Source organism: Carcharhinus amblyrhynchos, chromosome 21 (genome assembly GCF_965287045.1).
Source record: "Carcharhinus amblyrhynchos chromosome 21, sCarAmb.v2.hapA, whole genome shotgun sequence".
Taxonomy (NCBI): domain Eukaryota; kingdom Metazoa; phylum Chordata; class Chondrichthyes; order Carcharhiniformes; family Carcharhinidae; genus Carcharhinus; species Carcharhinus amblyrhynchos.
This window is the reverse complement of record NC_137344.1, coordinates 10931899-10954661: the sequence shown is the minus strand read 5'-3', so window position 1 is coordinate 10954661 and position 22763 is coordinate 10931899. Positions and strand designations below refer to the sequence as shown.

Sequence of the window (22763 nt, the reverse complement as noted above, 5' to 3'; positions counted from 1 at the left end):
CGCAGGACAATTTCATTTGTGTTGATAACTCTGCCATGCAATGCAATGCTACCAAAACTTACGTTGCTGCAAAGTAAATGAGGCACAAAACTCCATGTAAATATTTGCCTGCAGTTGTTTACAAGATTTGACAATGCTCAATGTGGTGAAGACCCATGTAGTCTTACTACACACACTGCATGACAAAAAACCTGGACAAGCTTCAGGATATAGATTCAGGAGCACTTGAAGCAGGCCACCACATTAATAAAAATGTCTCTAACTAAATCAAAATACTGTGAATGCTGGAATTTAGAAATAGAAAGAGAAATTGATGGAAGATTTGATTTTGGAAGATGATTTGATTTATTATTGTCACATGTATTGAGATAGTGAAAAATATTGTTTTTTGAGCACTATACAGACAAAGCATACCATTTGTAGAGTATATAGAGAAGGAAAAGAGAGGGTGGAGAATGTAGTGTTATAGTTATAGTTAGGGTGTAGGGAAAGAGCAACTTAAATAAGATAGGTCCATTCAAAAGTCTGATAGCAGTAGGAAAGAAGCTGTTCTTGGGTCAGTTGGTACGTGATCCCAGACTTTTGTATATTTTTCCTGACGGAAGAGAGTATGTCCAGGGTGCACGGGATCCTTAATTATGCTGGCTGCTTTGTCGAGGCAGCGGGAAACACAGACAGTTAATGGATGGGAGGCTGGTTTGTGTGATGGACTGGGCTATGTTCACAATTCTTTGTAGTTTCTGCCATCTGGGTCAGAGTAGGACCCATACCAAACTGTGATGCATCCAGAAAGGATGATTTCTATGCTGCATCCTTTAAAAATTGGTGAGAATTGTAGCAGACATGCCAAATGTTGAAATAATAGGAATGTTGAATAAAATGCATCTAGGTTTGATCTACTCTATCTTGTCAGAATATGCAATCAACCTTCCTATGCTAGGAACCCCAATCTACTGGCCATGTTTTGTTTCTTAAACTGACAATTTATAAAGGATTGAAGCAGTTGAAAATGCAAAGTGTAACTATTGATAGCAGATCCTGTGAAGAAATGCCTGTGCTTAATTTGAGGACTGATGGAGCAGTTATAATTCATTTCCTAAATAGTGGATTGGAAGTAACTTCAATCAGACTGTTCCTTTGCAATTTCTTCTAGCTCGTCCGTCATAACAGTGGAGCTGTCATTCCACTGACCAGAGAACTGGTTGGTGTACCGGTTTCTGAAATTGACACTTGCTTCAGATATAGGGATTTTAATGTAACCCAGTTATGCTGCAGTGGCCAGTATTGTTGGGGGCACAGTGTAGTAATTCCTGCATGGTTTACAAAGGAGGTGTAAAGGGTCCAGTTTTTTTGGCCTGATCATTCCCCACTAAACAACCTTATTTTTGTTGTATGCAAATATTTTTGTCATTGTGGAAATCATTTGGGTAGTTGATTTTGAGTAGACATATGCTTCACATGAATATCTGTGTTCTCTAAGAACCCTCAAGAGTGTGCCTTATTTCAGAGGGCACCCTTGGAAACATTTCAGGCTCCAAATGGGGGGAAGAAAGGAAATCTCACTGTGCTGTGAGGCATTATGTTGTTGTCTGATGATAGACAGGAATTTCATCCCAAACTATAATAACTAACCTGTTTTGGTGTGAGATATTAACAACTGGACAAATATTGAGTATTGCAACATAATCTAGTCAGTGGATTAATTAATACTGTTGTTGATTGCATGCTTTTGAGCTTAAAGCCACAACAGTCTGTCTGCATCAGTTTCCATTATCTCACGTGGTGGTTTTCCAATCATGGCACTTATATCAAGAACGCTACGAGTGGGGGCCAATACTTGCGGCATGGTGGCACATTGGTTAGCATTGCTGCCTCACAGCATCAGGGACCCAAGTTCGATTCTCAGCTTGGATCACTGTTTGTGTGGAGTTTGCACGTTCTCCCCGTGTCTGCCTGGATTTCCTCCCACAGTCCAAAAGATGTGCTGGTTTGGTGCATTGACCATGCCAAATTCTCCCTCAGTGTGCCTGAACAGGTGCCACTGTGTGATGGAGTAGGGAATTTTCATGGCACCTTCATTGCAATATTAATATAAGCCTACTTGTGACACTTAAAAAACTTAAATAAAATGCCTCATTTACAATGTTATTTACAGCTTCTGTTGAATGAAAATGCAGTGTAAAGAATGAGAATGGTATTGTTAATTTGACAGGTAATTACCCCGAGGGTGTAGTAAATAGATACACAGGGAAGTTGGGTTGTTTTGCATGCAAGATAAGCATCTACACATTCTTTGGATCTATTTTGTCATCTGTTCCCAAGCCTACAGCCCTTGGGAGAATACACAGTCTCACTTGGAGACAATCTTCACTGCTTGTTTTGGCTCTGCTTTCAAAGATGAATGGCTTTCTGTCCTCCAATAGAATGCTAAAAAACTGAATACTATCTCAGCTCAGTGCAAAAAAACAAACTAAACTTAAATTTCTCCTGCACCACCAACTTTAGCTAGCTGCTAAAGTGGTGCTCCTCTTAACTGCTCAAAGGTATGCAGCATCCTTTAAGAAAGTTAAAAGCAAAAAAAACAGAAACCAAAACAAAATGCTCTAAGCACTCCCTGCTGTGAAGAGAGCAGATGGATTCACATTTCATATCTACAACCCTACATCCTAACACTTGCAATCAAGCAGGCTCTGGATCTCCATGATTTCTGTGTGCAGGGAGACACTCAGATTATGGGGAATAGTCTTAAAACAGTTTTTTTTGTTATTTATTAGTGTCACAAGCAGGCTTGCAATAACACTGCAGTTAAGTTACTGTGAGAATCCCTTAGTTGCCACACTGAGGGAGAATTTAGCGTGGCCAGTGCACTAAACCAGCATGCCTTTCGAGCTGTAGGAGGAAACAAGGGCATCCGAGGAAACCCACACAGACACGAGGAGAACATGCAAACTCTGCACAGACAGTGACCCAAGTCGGCAATTGAACCCAGGCCTCTGGCATTGTAAGGCAGCAGTGCTAACCACTGTGCCACAATGCTGTCCCAGAGTGCTGGCCTGGCCTACAAAGCTGGCAGAGCTTCAGTTTTGATCAGAAAGTTGCCATGTTAACAGTGGGTATAGTTTTTCTGCTGCCTTGCGGGTTGATAAATTATGAAATACTTACTGATTATTATACTTCCTTTTCTGGCTGTTGTGACTTCCTATCGTACTGTGTTACATCCATTTCAAATCCTTCATTGATGAGTTAAGGAGCTAGTGCTTTAGCCCTCAACTTCTGCCTTTGAGGCAGAAGTGCTGCAGATGAGAAGATATCACTGTGTTATAAGGGAGTTGTGGCACCATGACCGTGGTTTAAAGTTCAGGACTTCACGTTGTTGTGAAGAGAAGTGAAATCAAGCACTGGCTTTCAGGAACAGTGAGGAGACCTCAATTTGTGTAGATCTATAAACAATATTGAGAGAGATTAGGAAAGAAATTGGATTCTTTTGTCTTATAGACTTTTAAAAAAATGTTTTCCTCCCTTCTGTTAGGGTGCTCGACCTAAACCCCAAGATATATTATGATGTCAGATTAGACCCCCAACAATTTTTTTTATTTTTGACATAAAGATGAGGACAGGATGAGTCTCCTCAGGTGTGTGATTCTATTGACAAATTACCATTCTTTTATCAAAGCAAGCTTTATCCCTATTACAGTTTACATATAGCTCAAACAAAATGAAGTAGCTTAACCTTTAACAGTTGAGCAATACTAAAAATGAAAGGAAATGTTTCTAATTTCTAATTGATCACGATTTCATTTCCAATTAAGTAATATTTATTTTATAGATTAAAGCACATTAAATATAGAAAGCAAACTCAGATATACTTGCTTTAACCTGTGTAACAGCAGAGTCTTTGCAGAGAGAAACTTTTCAGGGAGACATAAGAACATAAGAAATAGGAGCAGGAGTAGGCCATCTAGCCCTTCGAGCCTGCCCCGCCATTCAATAAGATCATGGCTGATCTGTTGTGGCTCAGTTCCACTTTCCCGCCCTCTCCCCATAACCCTTAATCCCCTCTCTTATCAAAAACCCATCAACCCGCTTCTTAAAAATATTTAGCGAGGCAGCCTCCACCACTTCAACAGGCAGAGAATTCCAGAGATTCACCACCCTTTGACTGAAGAAGTTCCTCCTCAACTCTGTCCTAAACCGCCTCCCCTTTATCTTGAGGCTGTGCCCCCTAGTCCTACTGTCTTTTTTGAGCGGGAAGAGTCTCTCCACCTCTATCCTATCCATCCCATTCATCATCTTATACGTCTCAATGAGATCTCCCCTCATTCTTCTAAACTCTAGCGAGTACAAGCCTAGTTTATTCAGCCTCTCCTCATAGCTCAACCCCCTCAACTCCGGTATCAGCCTAGTAAACCTCCTCTGCACTCCCTCCAGGGCCAAAATATCCTTGCGCAGGTGCGGCGCCCAAAACTGCACACAGTACTCCAGCTACGGCCTCACCAATGCCCTATACAGCTGCAGCAAGACCTCCCTACTTTTATATTCAATCCCCCTCGCTATGAAGGCCAGCATCCCATTCGCCTTCTTGACCACCTGCTGCACCTGCAAGCTGGGTTTTTGCGACTCATGCACAAGGACCCCGAGGTCCCTCTGCACCGTCGCATGCTGCAGTTTTTCGCCACGTAAGTAATAGTCCTTCCTACCATTCTTCCTACCAAAGTGGACCACCTCACACTTGCCAACATTAAATTCCATTTGCCATTTCCTGGCCCATTCGCCCAGCCTATCTAGATCCTTCTGCAGACTCTCCACACCCTCCGCACAATTTGCCGTTCCCCCAATCTTGGTGTCATCCGCAAATTTCGACACCCTGCACTCGGTTCCCTCCTCCAGATCATCTATATAAATGGTAAAAAGCTGAGGCCCCAGCACCGACCCCTGGGGCACCCCACTAGTCACCAACCGCCAATCCGAATAGCACCCATTGACCCCCACTCTCTGCCTCCTATTTGACAACCTATCCTCTATCTACGCTAACACCCTACCCCCAACTCCATGTCCCCTGACCTTCTGCAATAACCTCTTGTGAGGTACCTTGTCAAACGCCTTCTGAAAATCCAGAAAGACCACATCCACCGGCTCTCCTCTATCCACTGCCCTAGACACATCCTCATAGAACTCCAGTAAATTTGTCAGACACGACTTCCCTTTAATGAAACCGTGTTGCGTCCGCCCTATCAAGCAATTCCCTTCAAGATGCCTCGCAATTTCCTCCTTAATGACAGATTCTAACATTTTACCTACCACAGACGTTAAACTAACCGGCCTATAATTCCCTGCCTTTTGCCTGGCACCCTTCTTAAACAACGGCGTAACATTAGCCGTTTTCCAATCTTCCGGCACTTCCCCGGAATCCAGCGACGTCTGGAAAATAACCACCAAGGCATCCACTATCACCTCCGCCATTTCTTTCAGAACCCTCGGATGCATTCCATCCGGTCCTGGGGACTTGTCCACAATCAGCCCCTCCAGTCTGTCGAGCACCACCTCTCTATTAACAGTAATGTCATTAAGACCCTCCATTCCTACCACCTTTCCATCGCTAACACCCGGCAAATTATTCACGTCCTCCTCCGTGAAGACAGAAACAAAAAAGTTATTCAAGACCTTAGCCATATCCCCATCCCCTACCACTAGCTCCCCTTTCTCATTCTCCAAAGGACCAACGTTCACCCTAGCCAGCCTCTTCCTTTTTATATATTTATAAAAACTCTTGCTATCCTTTTTTATATTAAGTGCTAGCCCAGCCTCATAGCTTCTCCTACCCTCCTTTATCAACTTCTTTGTCAATCTTTGTTGACATTTAAACCTTTCCCAATCCTCTTCTCGCCCACTGCTCTTAGCTACTCTAAATTCCTCCGCTTTTAATTTAACACTTTCCTTCACCTCCTTCGTTATCCACGGCTTATTACCTCTCTTCCTACTGTCCTTTTTAACCATCGGAATAAATTTCTGCTGAGCACCAAGAAAGATCTCCTTAAAGATCCCCCACTGCTCCTCAGCAGACCTACCTTCCAACGCACTCCCCCAGTCCACATTCGCCAATTCTTCTCTCATCCTACCATACTCCCCTCTATTCAAACAAAGGACGCGTGTCCGGGAACCCACTTTCTCCTCCTCCATCTGCACCAGAAACTCCACCATACAATGATCACTGTTTCCAAGAGGATCCTTCACCGCAAGGTCCCTAATTCTACCCGCCTCATTACATAGCACCAGATCCAAGATAGCTCGCTCCCTCGTCGGCTCCAACACACACTGTTCAAGGAAATTATCTCGGCAGCATTCCAAGAACTCCTCCTCGAGCCCACCTCGTCCAACATGGGTCGACCAATCAATATGCAGATTGAAATCTCCCATAACTACTGCCGTCCCATTCCTGCACGCCGCACTTATTTGCGTGTTAACAGCCCGCCCCACCTCCAGATCATTATTCGGGGGCCTATAGACGACACCCACCAGCGTCTTCCTCCCTTTGCTGTTCCTAATCTCCACCCACAACGATTCCACGTTCTGCTCTTTGGCTCCGATATCATCCCTTGCTACCACCTTGATACTATCCTTAATCAGCAGAGCTACGCCACCCCCTCTTTCCTCCTGCCTATCCTTCCTAAACACTTGATAGCCCTGTACATTCATCTCCCAGTCCCTGTCACCTTGCAGCCACGTCTCTGTAATGGCCACCAGATCGTATCCATTTGTGTTGATCTGCGCCACCAGCTCATCCACTTTATTCCGAATGCTTCGTGCATTCAGATAAAGCGCTTTCATCCCAGCCTTCACCTGGACCCTATTTGCCGTAACGCCACCAATTGGGACATCCTTGGCCTCTTCCCTTACCTGTACCCTATCCTTAACTTTAGACCTCGTAGCGTCACCTACCCTCGCACCCTCCCCCCCCCAATTAGTTTAAAGCCCTGTCTACGGTCCTCTTTACTCGATTCGCCAACACTCTGGTCCCAGCACGATTCAGACCAACCCCATCCCGCCCGAACAAGTCCCACCTACCCCAATACTGGTGCCAATGCCCCATAAATTTGAACCCATTCCTCCCACACCAATCCCTGAGCCACCCATTCACTTCCTTTATCCTGTCAACCCTACTCACAGAGAGCAGCTTGTAGGCTTCTATCTTTTAACAGACCCCTTCCAGCAACTGAACACAAAAAGCTGTTTTCCCCCCACCACAAACCCAGCTCCTGTCATTAACTGTATCACAATACCCTGTAAACCTAACTCGCCTTCCATTACTTTCATCAAAAAAAAACACCCAGGTGTGTTAGTTTTTAAACTAATGCCATTAGCTCTATTCTAAGTAAACATTACAGAGCCAAAGTAAACAATTATACTGCTTTCCAGCATCTGCTGCATTCCCACCAGGCATACTAACTGCTTTTGAGGAAAAAAAGCACTGAATTTTAAACACTGCACAAAAACAAAAAAGTCTCAAAAGCACAATGTGATCACATCTCCTCCGTTTGAAAAGAAGATCCAACAAAACCTCTAGTTTTCACACCATTGGTATTCTACAAGAGTATTAAGATCTTATTGCATCTAAACATGCAAAGTTAAACGGTAGTATAGTCTAGTTCAGTTTGTCTTCTCCGAGATGATCGTTCCATCCTTTGTTTATTGAAGTCTTGATAAAGCATCTGCAATCATGTTTTCTCTTCCTGCTTTGCCCAACATGCTGCTATTATTCAACTGCTTCCTCTTTCTTTCTAGAAGTTTCCTCCTGTTCCTTGATCCTGATTTGATTTCAAGATCGAGCCCAGTTCCTTTGTTATGATTGTTATTTAATCCTGATGAAGTCCTGAGAGATCTGGGAAGGATCTGGAGGCTAAAACTTTACGTTGAATTCAAACTGCCACAAACCACTTGGATTTTTTAAAATTTCCTTCATTGTGTCCAACCAGTTCTTCCGATTTTCAGAGTTCCAAAATGTCAAACCAAATTAAATCTTTTTCAGAAGATTGAGCTGCTCACAGACTCTGCCAAAGAAAACCTGTTTCTTTGCGCACTTTTCTTACTTCACGTGTGTTCAGGGTTATCCAGAAGGGTCACTTTATTCCTGTCTCTTTTTTCTTTTTAACTGGCCTTACTTTTGCTGTTAGGTGATCCAACTCCCTTCTATTGCAAAATGGTACAATCAAAATTCTTTCTGGACTCACCAGTTGTATATTTTTCTTTGCAATGTAGTTTATTAATTCATTTGTTTGTTCTGGAATTTCTTCATTGTCTGCGTATTATTTAGAAAAATTATATAGCACATTGGCTTCTTTGGTGTCAAGGTTTGTTGTAATTATGGTTTTAGCAATCATTGTGGAAGCCATGTTGTTGCAAAAATCATTGTAATCTACTCAAACATTTGCTACAATCAATGTTGTTTCCCTGGCTTTCCATGACTCTGCAAGCTGTATAGATTAATTATCCTAGTGGTTAATTAGGAACGACGGTACAATTTCATCAAACACTTTTACTTCACATTATTGTCCTTTTGTTTTTTTGACAGAGGTAGAAAAATGCTCTTGCTCCTTAATCTCCATCCATGTGACTGCTGACTGATCTATGTTTTTCAGATGATGAGCTGCTGTTGACGGTCCTACAATTTATGCTCTGTTAACTTTAACTCGGAACAGACTCCCAATTACTCTGATTTTCCTGCACCTGTCTCCTCATCTGCTTACTTTCCTTATTCACATCATCTTCCATCATTGCCAGCTTCGTGTTGCATTCGCCTGTCTCTATTTGTGTCCTTTAACTGAGATTTGTAACTATCCACCAGCCCTTCATAGTGTTTGATCGAGACATTTGGCAGCTGCAGCCCAGACTGAGCAAATGCCAGCTTCTCCTTCTGAACCTGCGCCAACATGAGTGGATTAAGGCTATATGGATATTGCTTAATTGGAACAACATTTCCTACATCTACATCATGCACAGTTGCTTTGGTACTTCCTAATTTGCCATTACATATAGCTTTATGTGCAGTTAATTTTGATTTTCTTCTGGAAAATAACTCTGTACCTGATCCCAATTTCTGATTACTTCTTCATTGTCCAATCTAATTTGAGGAATGTCAAATTCAGAATCATCTGGATTTGTTTCTTCGGTCTGAATTGTAACAAGAAACACCTCCTCCTCCTGCTTTCTTTCCCTATCAAAACACTGTTTGAGCATATTAACATGCCACATTATTTTCCTTCTAACAAATGTTGTGAGTTTTGCTTCTATCTGGCACTCTTATCAAATAATTCACCTCGTCTAACTGTCTTTTGACTAACTGGCGCGCTAAACCCTGCTTTTGCTAGTTCACCTACCATTAGTGAGAGCATTAATACTTCCTCCTCACTAACAAAACTATAAATTTTTGATCTCTTATTCACTTTTTTCATCACATACGATGCCTCTTTTAAATGTTGTCTAGCCAATTCACCCGCCCTAGATAATCTCTCCCTAAGGTTTGACAAATGGTCCAAAAAATTAGTCTCAGAATGCTGACGCACCTATTTCTCCTTGATCAATTTAAGTGGTCCTCTTACCTCATGACCATAATCAGTTCGAATGGACTGAATTTAGGTGATTCATAATGTGCATCCTTGACGGAATCTGAGGTTACACATTTGCAGGAACTGGCTGCCAAGTACCTGGCAGACAATGTAACTCATCTACTTGGCGCTTCATATGGCTTTTAGTGCAACATATGTGGCCATATACCTGTGCCCAGGATCAAGCTGTTCTCTCTTGATAGCACTGGTTCATAGACTCCTGTTACCATTAATACTGATTGTGGTTAAACAGCAGCAACTCCACATGAATGGATGTAGTGATCATGCATTTGTCAGAGAGGTCCTTCTAATCTGAATTACCAAGATCGCAAGAAATTGCAAAAGGTTGTGAATGGAGCCCAGTCCATCACACAAACCAGCCTCCCATCCATTGACTCTGATTACACTTCCCACTGCCTAGGAAAAGCAGCCAATGTAATTAAGGACCCCACACACCCCGGACATACTTCCTTCCGTGTTCTTCTGTTGGGAAAAAGATATAAAAGTCCAAGATCGCATACTAACCAACTCAAGAACAGCTTCTTCCTTGCTGCCATCAGATTTTTGAATGGACGTATCTCACACTGGGTTGATCTTTCTCTGCACCCTAGCTATGACTGTAATATTACATTCTGCACACTCTCCTTTTTTATGAACGGTATGCTTTGTCTATTTAGCGTGCAAGAAACAATACTTTTCACTGTATACTAATATGTGACAATAAATCAAAATCAAAAAACGTTGTAAAGGAAATGAATTAACACTGAATATTTCATCCTCCTTTGCTAAATGTTGAGCTTTTGAACTGCTCGTTGGAGGCAGCTGGTAACTGATATTTATGTGTCATCTCATCACTCCTTCCCCCATTTTTGTTCTATTGCCTTAAATCATCTAAGCCTTTATCCTCACATTGCTGATACAGTGGAATTAATGATCTCTTTTTTGAAAGAGCAATGAGTATAACCTGGAGTTCTTCCCCTTCATTGAAACTTTTATCATAGAATCCCTACAGTGCCGAAGGAAGCCATTCAGCCCATTGAGTCTGCACTGAACACAATTCCACCCAGGCCCTATTCCCGTAACCCCACATATTTACGCTGCTAATCTCAGTGACACTACGGTCAATTTAGCATGGCCAATGCACCTAACCTGCACACCTTTGGACTGTGGGAGGAAACTGGAGCACCCGGAGGAAACCCACGCAGATATGGAGAGAATGTGCAAATTGCACACAGACAGTGACCTGAAGCCGGAATCGAACCCGGTACCCTGGAGCTGTGAGACAGCAATGCTAACCACTGTGCTACCGTGCTCCTCCTTATGGCGGATGATTTAGACAATCAGTGCAAATTAAGTTCTAAATGTTTTCAGTGTGTCTTCCAAAGTTAATGGTAAAGTGTGAAATATGTAATTATGACATTTTCAACAGTAAGCATTGTGTTTAATATAATCTAGTTATCCACTAGTCAGCTTATGATTGTATAGCATTATGAAATTATTGATTTTACGATTCATTTACAGCATGCTGGTAACATTGCATCTCGCTCACAAAGTTCAAGCTTAAAAATAACCAGATACAGTGTCTTGGGAATTCCAAAAGTGAACAGATTTTGCAGGATCAGCAACTGCTGTGATGTTGGTTGGAAGCTTTTTTTTCCCTTTCAAGGTGCCCCAAGCAAAAGAGCTTGCTGTCGTGCAGATAGTCACAACTTAAAAGCTTAGCTTTTGGCCTGTAAGTTGAATATTTTTGTAATTTAAACAAATTGCAGATGCAAGTAGCTTCCGCAAAGAATGAGACATGCGCCAGGGAATCAACGCCACGTTATACTATCTGCAGGAATGCAGCGATCGCCAGTAGTTTGGCAGGGACGATAAGGTGGTACAGTGGTTAGCACTGCTGCCTGTTAGTGCCAGGGACTCAGGTTCGATTTCTGTCCTGTGTCACTGTGCGGAGTCTGCACGTTCTGCCTATGTCTGTGTCGGTTTCTTCCGGGTGCTCCTATTTCCTCCCACATTCCAAAAGACGTGCTGGTTAGGTGCGTTGGCTATGCTAAATTCTCCCTCAGGTATACCCGAACAGGGCGCCAAAGTGTGGCGACTAGATGTCACTTTTGATTTGGAGGGGAAGAAGGCAGAACAATGTTGCTGCAATGCAGATGTTTGATGTAACTGCAGCTTTAGTAGCTGGACAACCAGTCAAAACACTCATCCTCAGACGGGAACAAGAAAGAAACTGCGTGTCAATTCTTGTGGCCTGTGCTGAGTTCACACAATTCAACCAGTGTAATTACCAGTTTGTGGCCTGAGTGCTGTAGGCCAAGGAAGAGAAAAAATATCACATTCGCACGTGCTAATGCTATTGGAACTCTTCGGAGTGCAGTTCTGCAGCGACATTAGCCGTTGGGTACCTTATCCAAGTAACCAGTCCTTTGTGAATCTAGATAGTGAATGTGATTTATGGCCTTTGGAGATTGAGCTTGAAAGATTGAGGAGATGCTACGCTCACCTACTTTAACCATCTTTTTAACCATCTTCTGAACTCATTCAAACCACTCGTGCCAGCTGGCTATAATTGGCCAGCATAGCACCGACTGGGGATGGAATATGAAACCTCTTGACCTTGCACAGCTCAATCTGAATGATGTGGAGATGCTGGTATTGGATTGTGGTGGGCACAGTAAGAAGTCTCAACACCAGGTTAAAGCCCAACAGGTTTATTTGGTATCATGAGCTTTCAGAGCGCTGCCCCTTCATCAGGTGAGTGTCACTCAGCAGACCTGGAAAATAGGATATTCACTCACCTGATGAAGGGGCAGGGCTCCAAAAGCTCGTGGCACCAAATAAACCTGTTTGACTTTAACCTGGTGTTGTGAGACTTCTTACTGTGCTCAATCTGAATGTACAGGGGGGTGACTTGTTTGCTTTGCTTTGTCTCTCCACACTTCTCAGCTTAAGAAAACTGAGAAGTGTGGAGCCTAACATTGTAACCACTGCAGAGAACTAGATTTTAGTCAATAATCCTCTGTTAGCCCTCCTTTCAAAAAAAAGCTTGTCTGAAAAGGACTCGGGCAGCTCTTCTCATATTCTTTCCTGTAAGCTTGGTTTTTTTTTTCCTTTGCTTCCTTTGATCTACAATGTTATTCTAAGTAATCGGTTTTTGTGTTTCTTCTTCATGTAACGGCCACTTTGGGATTTTCAGAAATGTTTTGATTATGTACTAAACACATTAGAAGCACAAAAATAGCCTAACTAGTTGTACATGAGTGAAGTTATTGAAATAGTTCTTCACTTGTATCTTTGATCGTAGCTCTTGCCCTAGATTTTTAATGCTCAGGCCCCTGATTAAAGTTCCAGGGAATGATATGACTTGCCAGGCTATCTGCTGTACATCTTTATCTGATCAATAGAGAGAGAAACATTTCTTAGCTTTCCTGTTTTAACTCTAATTCCTGTCAATTTTCTTTTTCAACATAGAATCCCAGGAAGACTTAATGACAGGCGAACTCCCCTCGGAGAACTCAATTGGATTTTTACAGCCATAACAGACACCATAGCTTGGAATGTATTACCAAGAGGTAAGAAGAAATCTATTGTAATTTGCAGTAGGCCAGATAAGTCATCTGCTTCTAGTTCATTGTCAATGTCACTGCTATAAAAAGAGATTTGTTACAACTTGAGCTGCTTGTGCCTCAAGTATGGTTACCGTTTTCCTTCACCACTTCTCCTACCTTGCACAGCAGGAAAGCATGAATAGCGCATTGACTCATGTCCACATTGGATTTGCTCCATTGAGAATTCTTTATTATTGCTGATATCCATTATGGTTGTTTTGTAAGTCGAGAGTTATTTTCAGTTAATCCTCAATTATATTTGACTGTCCAGTTGAACTTCATAAGCAGTGCAAGAACTGACAGATGCATTCTTTTTTTCTGCTTGTGTTTTCATCACTCTAGGTATCATCACTTGGTATTTCTCCTCAAGTGAAATGAAAGGCTATGTTATTCAAGCTATACAGTTAATTTGCAGAAAGTCAGTTTGCTGCATTCATTCCTGCAATTTAAGTGGTTTGATAAACACTTCCAGACAGCTTAAAATAATGGTGTGGTTAAATCGTAATGTTGACCAAGTACACAATTTACCTGTGTATTTGTTCAGTCTACTCTTCTTGTGGACTCTTTGTACAGTTCTTGTGGTTACACAATAGACATAGCTTATTCTTGCCTGATCTAAACATTTAAGTGAGCCTATTTTATATCAGCATGAATATAATTATGCGATTGACTTTGTTTCCACAGATCTCTTCCAAAAATTATTTAGGCAAGACTTACTGGTCGCCAGTTTATTCCGCAACTTTCTTTTAGCGGAAAGGATCATGAGGTCGTATAACTGTACCCCTGTCAGTAGTCCTCGGCTGCCTCCAACATACATGCACGCTATGTGGTGAGTTAGCTGTAACTCTTAGTAAGATTAAATATTAGGTAAAACATCTGCTCAAGATGAGGTGTTTAATTTGACAGAGGACCACAGTTTTGTACACCTGAATTGGTTGCATTTGTGAGATCTAAAAATTAAATAGTTGCAACAATTAAATAGATTTGAGATATGTGCTAATTGTGTTGGAGGTGACTCGATACATTTGTTTTGCAAGTGGCATGTCCTGAATTGCATTGAGGTTTTGTTTGTAGTTTTATAATACTCTGCTCCAGATTGAACACCCGCAGCCAGGAGGACACTTAGGGGATCACCTTAGCTTGGGTGGAGAGTTTCAGCATTAAACCTCAGGCTGAGGAGAAGCAGGTGTGTGTGGTGAGCTACCTGAAGGGGAATGAAGTGGGGAATCGATCTTAAAATGTTTAAATTAGATAGTTTAACTCTGATGTGAGTTAACCTTGTATACTCTCTCTAACTACATGCAACCTTAACCCGAAATTGAGCTTCAAACTCAATATCCAGTTTTTCACCAATGCTTCCTTTTAGCTCTATAAAGCTGCCAGTCCTCTGCCTTCACCCTTATTCCCATTATTGCTGAATCCATGCCTTTGCAGCTATGAACTTAATGGGTGGCCTCCATGACGATCTTCCCTAATCATTCTCCACAAGTCAATCACTCAGATCCTTTCATCTTGTGCCCCTTCTTCATATTCTGACCTTTAGTGATACTCTTTTGTGCAGCAAATGGAATTTACATCACTATCCTGGAATGCAAATACTCTCCAGCTTCATGGAGCATGACTTCTGAAACCTCCTTCAACCGAGATCTGATTTTGACCTCCTTTTCTCTCATTTTGCCCACTGACAGCAAGCAGCCAGAGAGAAGGATTTAAATCCTTCTGCATAAAATTGATTAAAATCCAGGACACAGCTTTCTGCCTTATAATAAATAGTGCTTGGTTTCCTCAGGTATAAAGTTTCTCATGTGAAAGTCTTGCTTATAATCAAAATTTGCTGGTGCCCAAAAATAGGGAGCGCTTGGCAAACAGTAAAGATGACTGGCAAAGGAGAAACTTCAGATGCATTTAATCCAGACGAGTGTGAGATCATCTACTTGTGGAGGAAGATAAAGTAATGAAATTATAAACTCATTTGAAGGGTGCAGAAGTATAGTTTGTTAGAATCTACTATACCGAGTGGCACGTGAGACAATCCATTTATTCCACTGCTGTCAATCCAGAGCAAGACTCCATGAAAGTGGTTAGCACTGCTGCCTCTCAGATCCTGGGTTGGATTCCTGGCTCGGGTCACTGTGTGGAGTCTGCATGTTCTCCCTATGTCTGCATGGGTTTCCTCTGGATGTTCCGGTTTCCTCCTACAGTCCAAAGATGTGCGGGTTAGGTGGATTGGCCGTGCTAAACTGCTTCTTAGTGTTGGGGGACCAGCTAGTGTAAATACATGGGGTTATGGAGATGGGGCCTGGATGGGACTTTGGTCTGTGCAGACTCAATGGGCCGAATGGTGGCCTCCTGTACAGTTGGATTCTATGATTCCAAGTATCTTCTTGACTTGGATCCAGCAGATTGTGCTTCTCCAATGTTGATGTTCATATTTGCAAGTGTGCAACAGTCTTATCTCTGGGTTGTTTCCAATTTGTTATCTCTCTGGATTGCCACTGTAATTTTTGGTAGTTAAAGTAAAGGTACCTTTATGTGGACAAGTCATTAGCCTGACTCACAACCTCCTGCCAGAAGCATAGGTGCCTGCCTTTGGTATGCCATCTTTCAGATTGTCTGCCTTTTGGTGGCTCTGCCAAAAATTATGTTCCTGTCAGCGTAACGTTTAGGTCCGTAGGATCACACGTGCGGAGGTATCTAGGGAAGATAGAATGGGATCCAGAGAATCAGACATCTTGAAAATATGAATGCAAGTAGATAAAGCTACAGAAAAAAAACATAAGCATTTTACATTTTTGAAATGTAGTTGTAGAGTACAGCAACGAGAAGATGATAATGATTTTGAAAGAAGGAATAGTTAAGACCCAGTTAATGCAGTAAATAGTTTTGGGCTGTTCGTTATAAGAAGGACATTAAAGTCATAGAAGACAAACAGTGTAGATCTACCAGGGTGATCCTAACAGTGAGAAACTTTCGATATGTGAAGTTGCTTAAGTTTTTCTGGAGCAGCAAATGCTAAAAGAGCATTTAGTGGAAATGTTTAAAATTTAAGCTGATGGGGTAAATCGAGAATCATTTTTTTCCAGTTGTGTCAACAGCAAAGGCATTATCAAGTTGACTTGGTTACAGTGAGGAGAGGCAGTGCAGTTTTTGCCCAACATTTTTAAGTGAGGAATAATTGGAAATAGTTGAGATTGAAATGATGGCATCTTTTGAGGGCAATGTAGATGAAGCAGAGAATGATACAGGATCTTGGGAAGAGAACAGGGCGATGCTTCTTTTGGATGCCTCCAATGAAGAGGTAATAGACTCGAACGTCACCTCTAGCGCTCGAAACCTCAGCAGTTCTGCTCATAACATTTTAACAGTATTAACTGAATATATAATCCTGAGTTTTCAACGGCTTAAAAAAACCATGCTTAGCAAGAAATTTGTTGTCTGATTATATGATGCTTTGGATATATTTAAATCCCAAATGTCGGATTTTCAGAGCAGCTCGTGCTAAATAAAATTCTCATGCCAGGATTCCAAATCTGTGCCTCAGGAGTCAATGTGTGTGCAGCTGTATGTACACCTCATCTAAAAAAATCATATACTGCAAAAAATTAATTCCACACCATCGCTTTCTAATCCCACAAAATCCAGTTTTCTGGTCTTAAGCATTGATATTAAAATTTCCTTAGAATTGTAAGTAGTCCTTTCGTGTTTGAGGCTTCTTGTCCTTGTATTTCATTTTGCTTGCATTTGAAGAACTTAATGGAAAAGACCAGATGGATATGTGACGTAAATCTGCAAATGCAAATCTCAAATTATTTTTTCTCGTTCAGTGTCACGTGGCACCATCAATTGGCATTCAAGACACGCACGACCTGATTGAAGTAACTGTATTTTGATGCCTGTAACACCAGCAAGCAGCAGTCATGCACAGTAATCTTTGGTTCTTAAGGTTTTACATATGTAAATTCCTACCATAGAGGTAGTAAACAAAAGGAAGAACTGTATGGAATACATTTTAAAATGTATTGGCTAATTTGATGCTTTTAACAATGAATTTGATTATATTAAATTTTCCTCAGTGTAAGTTAATGAGGAATACTAAATATCTGTTGCTTCAAAAAAATACCTTTTTGATCACCAAAGTTTAAAAAAGTGAATGGCTTTATTGATTTTAATTCAGGTGCTTTGGCTGCTGATTATGCTTGCGCCAGGAAAGCTGATCATTTCAATTTCGCTCATCTTTTAAATTTGGGTTGTGCATTTAATTTTTCACACAGTATAATCCTCACTCGATTCCAATCATAATGACCTCCGAATTGAAAGACTGGCTCCCCACAGGTGAAGATATTGAGCTGTGTCAATCAGGAAGATGTGAGGCCTGGGGTTTGGCTGTTTGCTAATTGACAGGGCTAGGACAGCAAAGTAGTAGGGTACACCTTATTTGATTTCTGTACCCTTTGATTAGACATAAGAAAGTCAATCAGTTTTCTGGCTAAATGTTGTTTAGTAAGCATGACTAGAATTATGGTTGATGTTGGATGAAATGGAGATTTGGTTTGGCAATGGTGACACAGAGTTGAGGAGCTTTACGTAAAAGTCTGCCCACAAAGATAAAGTACTGAAAGGTAGAGAGAGCTTGAAGAACTGCACCTCAGCGAATGTTTAATCATAGAATGATAGAATCCCTACAGTGCAGAAAGAGGTCATTCGGCCCATTGAGCCTGCACCAATATCAATCCCACCCAGGCCCTATCCCCATGACCCCTGGCATTTATCTTGATAATCCCCCTGACACTAAGGGGCAGTTTAGTATAGCCAATCCACCTAACCTGCACATCTTTGGACTGTGGGAGGAAACCGGAGCACTCACCAAAAACTCACGCAAACAGGGGAGAATGTGCAAACTTCTCACGTTGTGAAGTAAAATTTTAAATATGAAATGTTGTGTTGTAAATGGCAGCTATTTCACTCCATTACTTGATAATTTAGCTTTATTTTGCCAGTAACGGTGACGTTACTATTTTGCATAAATTGTGATTTTGACTCTTTCTATTCAGCTATTTGAAAAGTAAAAACTACCTGCATTTATATAATTCCTTTGAATGTCGAAAAAGAGTCTCCCAGAGCTTTGCAGAAATGTAATCAGACAAAACTAGATGTTGAGCCAAAGATGGGGGTAGTAAGTTTCTTGACAAGCTTGGTCGGATCAGGTAGTATGCAAGTGAATGTGTGCTGCAGCTTCCCCATAGCCTCAATATCCTTCCCATTGTGTGAAACCTAATACTGCAGATAGTACTCTAACTTAAATCTTAAGGTGATATATATTAGGTGCAATAGGACTGCTGAGATTGCAAACTGCCTGGTTTAACCTGGCAATGAAATGGACGTGGAGACGACACCTTCAGTCCTCCCAGTGCTCAGTTGGAAGAAGTTGCAGCTTGTCCAAAATTGGATGTTTGATAAGATGGATATTTGATGAAAGAATTTCAAACATGAAGGTTTTTGGGCACTAAGGGAGGTCATGTGATACTAGGTCAAAAATCAAAGGTTTTTACTGCAGAGGGGGGACATCATGGCCCTGCTTATTTCTGATCTTGTACAGTTATGGGAAGGCAGGTACGGATTAGACGAGGGTGCAGCAATATATTGAAAGACTTTGGAGAGGAAGGAGGAGTTGGGAATGGAGCAGCTGCAAGTCCAGAAGCAGGGTACTGGTCGGTGGGTTTCAGTAAAGGGTTTGCTAGTCATTTTGAAAAAGAGTACTGCTATTTCAGCTAGAACCATTTACAGTGCTAGACAAAATGAAGGCTAAGAAATTAGTTTGGGTGGGAAGGGGTCAAGGGAGAAGGAGGTGGGATGCCCTGGACAAGGTGAGTTTGGAAAGCACGTTAGAGCTGATAGAAAAGTTATTGAAAATGTGCATCTTTCAAACTACTGCATCACATATGTGAAACTAAAATATGTTCAGGGCTTTTAGAAATAGCTGCTGGAATGACAATTTCAGCACCAAAATGAATACTAAAGTATATGTTTAGTCATCGCAGTGTGCATTTGTGGATCACTTTGCAGGCAAGCTTGGGACCTGGCAGTGGACATTTGCCTTTCACAACTTCCCACCATCATCGAAGAGGGAACAGCTTTTAGAGTAAGTTAAACAATTCTTTTTCAGAAGCTCTTGTGTGCTATGCCACTTTTAGACACTTTAAATTGCAACCTGTTATGCTGTTGTTTGTTCTGACTTGGCTCATGCAGAATAACTGAAATATTAACTTTGAGTGAGCTAAATGTATTTGTTAGCCGTGGCTCAGTCATAGCACTGTGGCCCCCGGGTTAGAGATTATGGGACTTCGAGACTTGGGCACCAAATCAAGACTGACGTTCCAGTGCAGCGCTGATGGAGTACTGCACTGTCAGTGATGTCGTACTTTGGGTAAGATGTTAATTTATGCCTGCCCTCAGGTGGATGTGGGGAGGGAAAAAAATAAATCCAATAGAATTAATCAAAGAAGAGCAAGAGAATTCCTTGGATGTTCCAGTCCTCAACAGGTTGTGAAAACAGATGACCTTCATAGAATCCCTACTGTGCAACAGGAGGCCATTCAGCTCACTGAGTCTGCATCGACCGCAATCCCACCCAGGCCTTATTACCCCTGACCCCACATATTTACCCTGCTAGTCCCCCAACATGAGGGTCAATTTAGCAGGGCCAATTAACCTAACCCACACAACTTTGGAGTGTGGGAGGAAGCTGGAGCACCCGGAGGGAATCCATGTAAACACGGGGAGAAAGTGCAAACTCCACACAGTGACCTGGAATTGAACCTGGGTCCCTAGTGCTGTGAGGCAGCAGTGCTGCCACCTTGTCATTTATTTCATTGTTGTTTGTGTATAAATGAACTACCATGTTTCTTATTTATTAGATGTGAAATGCTGATCATCTACAAATAAATATGTTTTATATATGTGCGCTTTGCATGTTTTTTGTAATAGAATTGTGTGTATAGCCTAACATGCAGTTCAGTCAACCTGTTAGAACGCTAAGATATGGCTTTCCATGTCCTCTGCTGATAGAGAATAAGTTGCACAAAATCAATATTGTGCCAATTAGCCTTAGTTGTTTCATTAACAAGATGTTAAGTTACGTCTGCCCTTTGTGGTGGATGTGAGGAGAAAAAAGAAATCCACTGAAATTAATCGAAGGAGGACAGGAGAGTTCTCCAAGTGTCCCAATCCTCAAACAGCTTCTGAAACTACTTGATATGAGTTTTTAATATAGATTGGACATCAAATGAAACCCACTATCCAATAAGTTTAGGGATGCTGGTGCTAAGGGTCGGTGAGAAGGAATGATTGTGACTGTTGTTGATCATGAAAAGCATTCAGTAGTACGGCACAAACTCAATTTACAAGATAATGGTTGGAATGCGAGTCTTGTATATGTCTGTATATGCCCTGTTTGTGAACACAACTCCTCACTCGTCTGATGAAGAAGCAGTGCTCCGAAAGCTTGTGCTGCCTGTTAGACTTTAACTTGGTGTTGTGAGATTTCTTACTGTGCTTACCCCAGTCCAACACCAGCATCTTCACCTCATTCCTTCCCATGGCAACAATGTTCTCAACCTGCTATTGCTCCTGTGCAACCGCTGGCTAGAAGAGTTAGAAATAAGCTTAATTCCGTGTGTAAAAGCAAAATACTGTAGATGTTGGAATCTGAAATTAAAACAGAAAATGCTGGAAAATCTCTGAGGCCTGACAGCATGTGTGGGAGACAATATAGCCAACATTTTGAGTCTGGATTGGATGACCCTTCATCAGAGCTCTGACAAAGGATCTTCCAGACTCTCAATATAGGCTGGAATGTTACTGCCCCACCTGCCACGGGAGTCGGAGTGGACGAGGGGTAGAGGATGGGATGGTCAGTTGACCTCGGATGGGGCTTTATGGTTTTGGGACGAGTGTAGCCATAACATCCCCCTCCACAGATGCTGTCGACCTGCTGAGATTTTCCAGCATTTTCCTTCTCTGTTGTAATTGAATATGTTGGTCAAGGGTAGGGGGAACAGAAGAGAAAATTCTATTCCCCATCCCCCATAAATCCCAACATTGCTATTGCATCCAAGTCCGTTGTTTCTTTTGTGCCTTCAGTGAATACAACTATTGCTGATGAGACTTTAACCTGCAGAGCATTCATGGAAATCACAGTAGAAATCACTGGAAATGTGAAAATCACATCCAGAATGTTAATCTACCTCTTCTTTTTACTGATGCTGGCTCCTTTGTTTTAAAAAAAAACCCTCAATTTTCATTTCAGATTATGACAATCCGAAGGGAGGTGATGGCCTAATGGCATTATCACTAGACTATTAATCCAGAAATTCAGCTAATATTCTGGAGGCCTGTGTTCAAACTCTGCCACGGTAGATGGTGGAATTTGAATTCGATAAAAGATGTCTGGAGTTACGAATCTACTAATGACCATGAAAGTATTGGAAAACGTAATTCACTAATGTGGCATGGTGGTGCAGTGGTTAACGCTGCTTCACAATACCAGGGTTCAATTCCAGGCTTGGGTCACTGTGTGGAGTCTGCACGTTCTCTCCATGGCTGCGTGGGTTTCGTCCGGGTGCTCCAGTTTCCTCCCACAGTCTGAAAGATATGCGGGTTAGGTGGATTGGCCAAGCTAAATTCTCCCTTAGTGTACCTGAACAGGTGCTGGAGTGTGGTGACTAGGACATTTTCTCAGTAACCTCATTGCAGCATTAATGTAAGCCTACTTGTGATACAAGTAAATAAGCTTTAATGTCCTTTAGAGAAGGAAATCTACCATCCTTACCTGGTCTGGCCTACATGTGACTCCAGAACCACAGCAATGTAGTTGACTCTCAACTACACTCCTGGGGTAACGGAGAAGGGCAATAAATGCTGACCAGCCAGCGACGCCCATGTCCCATGAATGAATTAAAAAAAAGTTCATTTTATAGATATTAAAATAGCGAAAACTGGATGGGAATGATTTGGTTGAGACTTCTTGCGAAAGTTCGTCTGACAGCAGTACATTTGTGGATGGTTAAGAATGGACTAGCGCTTGAAGATGGATGCATTGGTTATTTGAGGAGCTGAGTGATGCTTTTATTAGAATTTTCTGCAGCGTGATCTGCTTTTTAGCTGACAGCATTCAAGAGGAATAGAACTTTAAGTTCAAACAAAATGTCTCCCAATTCTCTGGCTGCTTCATACCCTCCCACCAGTCGTTGTGCTTCTACACAAAATACTACATTTTAAAATTGTTCCGAGGTGAAATGTTAATCGTAGGATCCCATAGTACAGAAGGAAGCCATTAAGCCCATTAAGTCTTTACTGATCACAATCCTACCCAGGTTCTATTTCTGTAAACCCACATATTTACCTGCTAATCCCCCACCGCTAGATTCAGTTTAGCACGTCCAATCAACCTAACCTGTGCATCTTTCGAACTGTGGAAGGAAAGCGGGCCATCAGAGGAAACCCACACTGGCAAAGGGAGAATGTGCAAACTCCGCACAGACAGTGACCCGAGGCC

General features: G+C 41.8%; 1 protein-coding gene across 1 annotated transcript in view; it reads left to right on the top strand.

The window, feature by feature from the left end:
• rptor (regulatory associated protein of MTOR, complex 1) overlaps positions 1–22763 on the top strand; it is a 443649-nt gene that overhangs the window by 218450 nt on the left and 202436 nt on the right. Inside the window, exons 8-10 of the mRNA XM_080209484.1 lie at positions 13074–13174; positions 13895–14039; positions 19274–19349. Of these exons, the coding sequence (XP_080065610.1) occupies positions 13074–13174; positions 13895–14039; positions 19274–19349 (322 nt within the window). The remainder of the gene's footprint in view (positions 1–13073; positions 13175–13894; positions 14040–19273; positions 19350–22763) is intronic.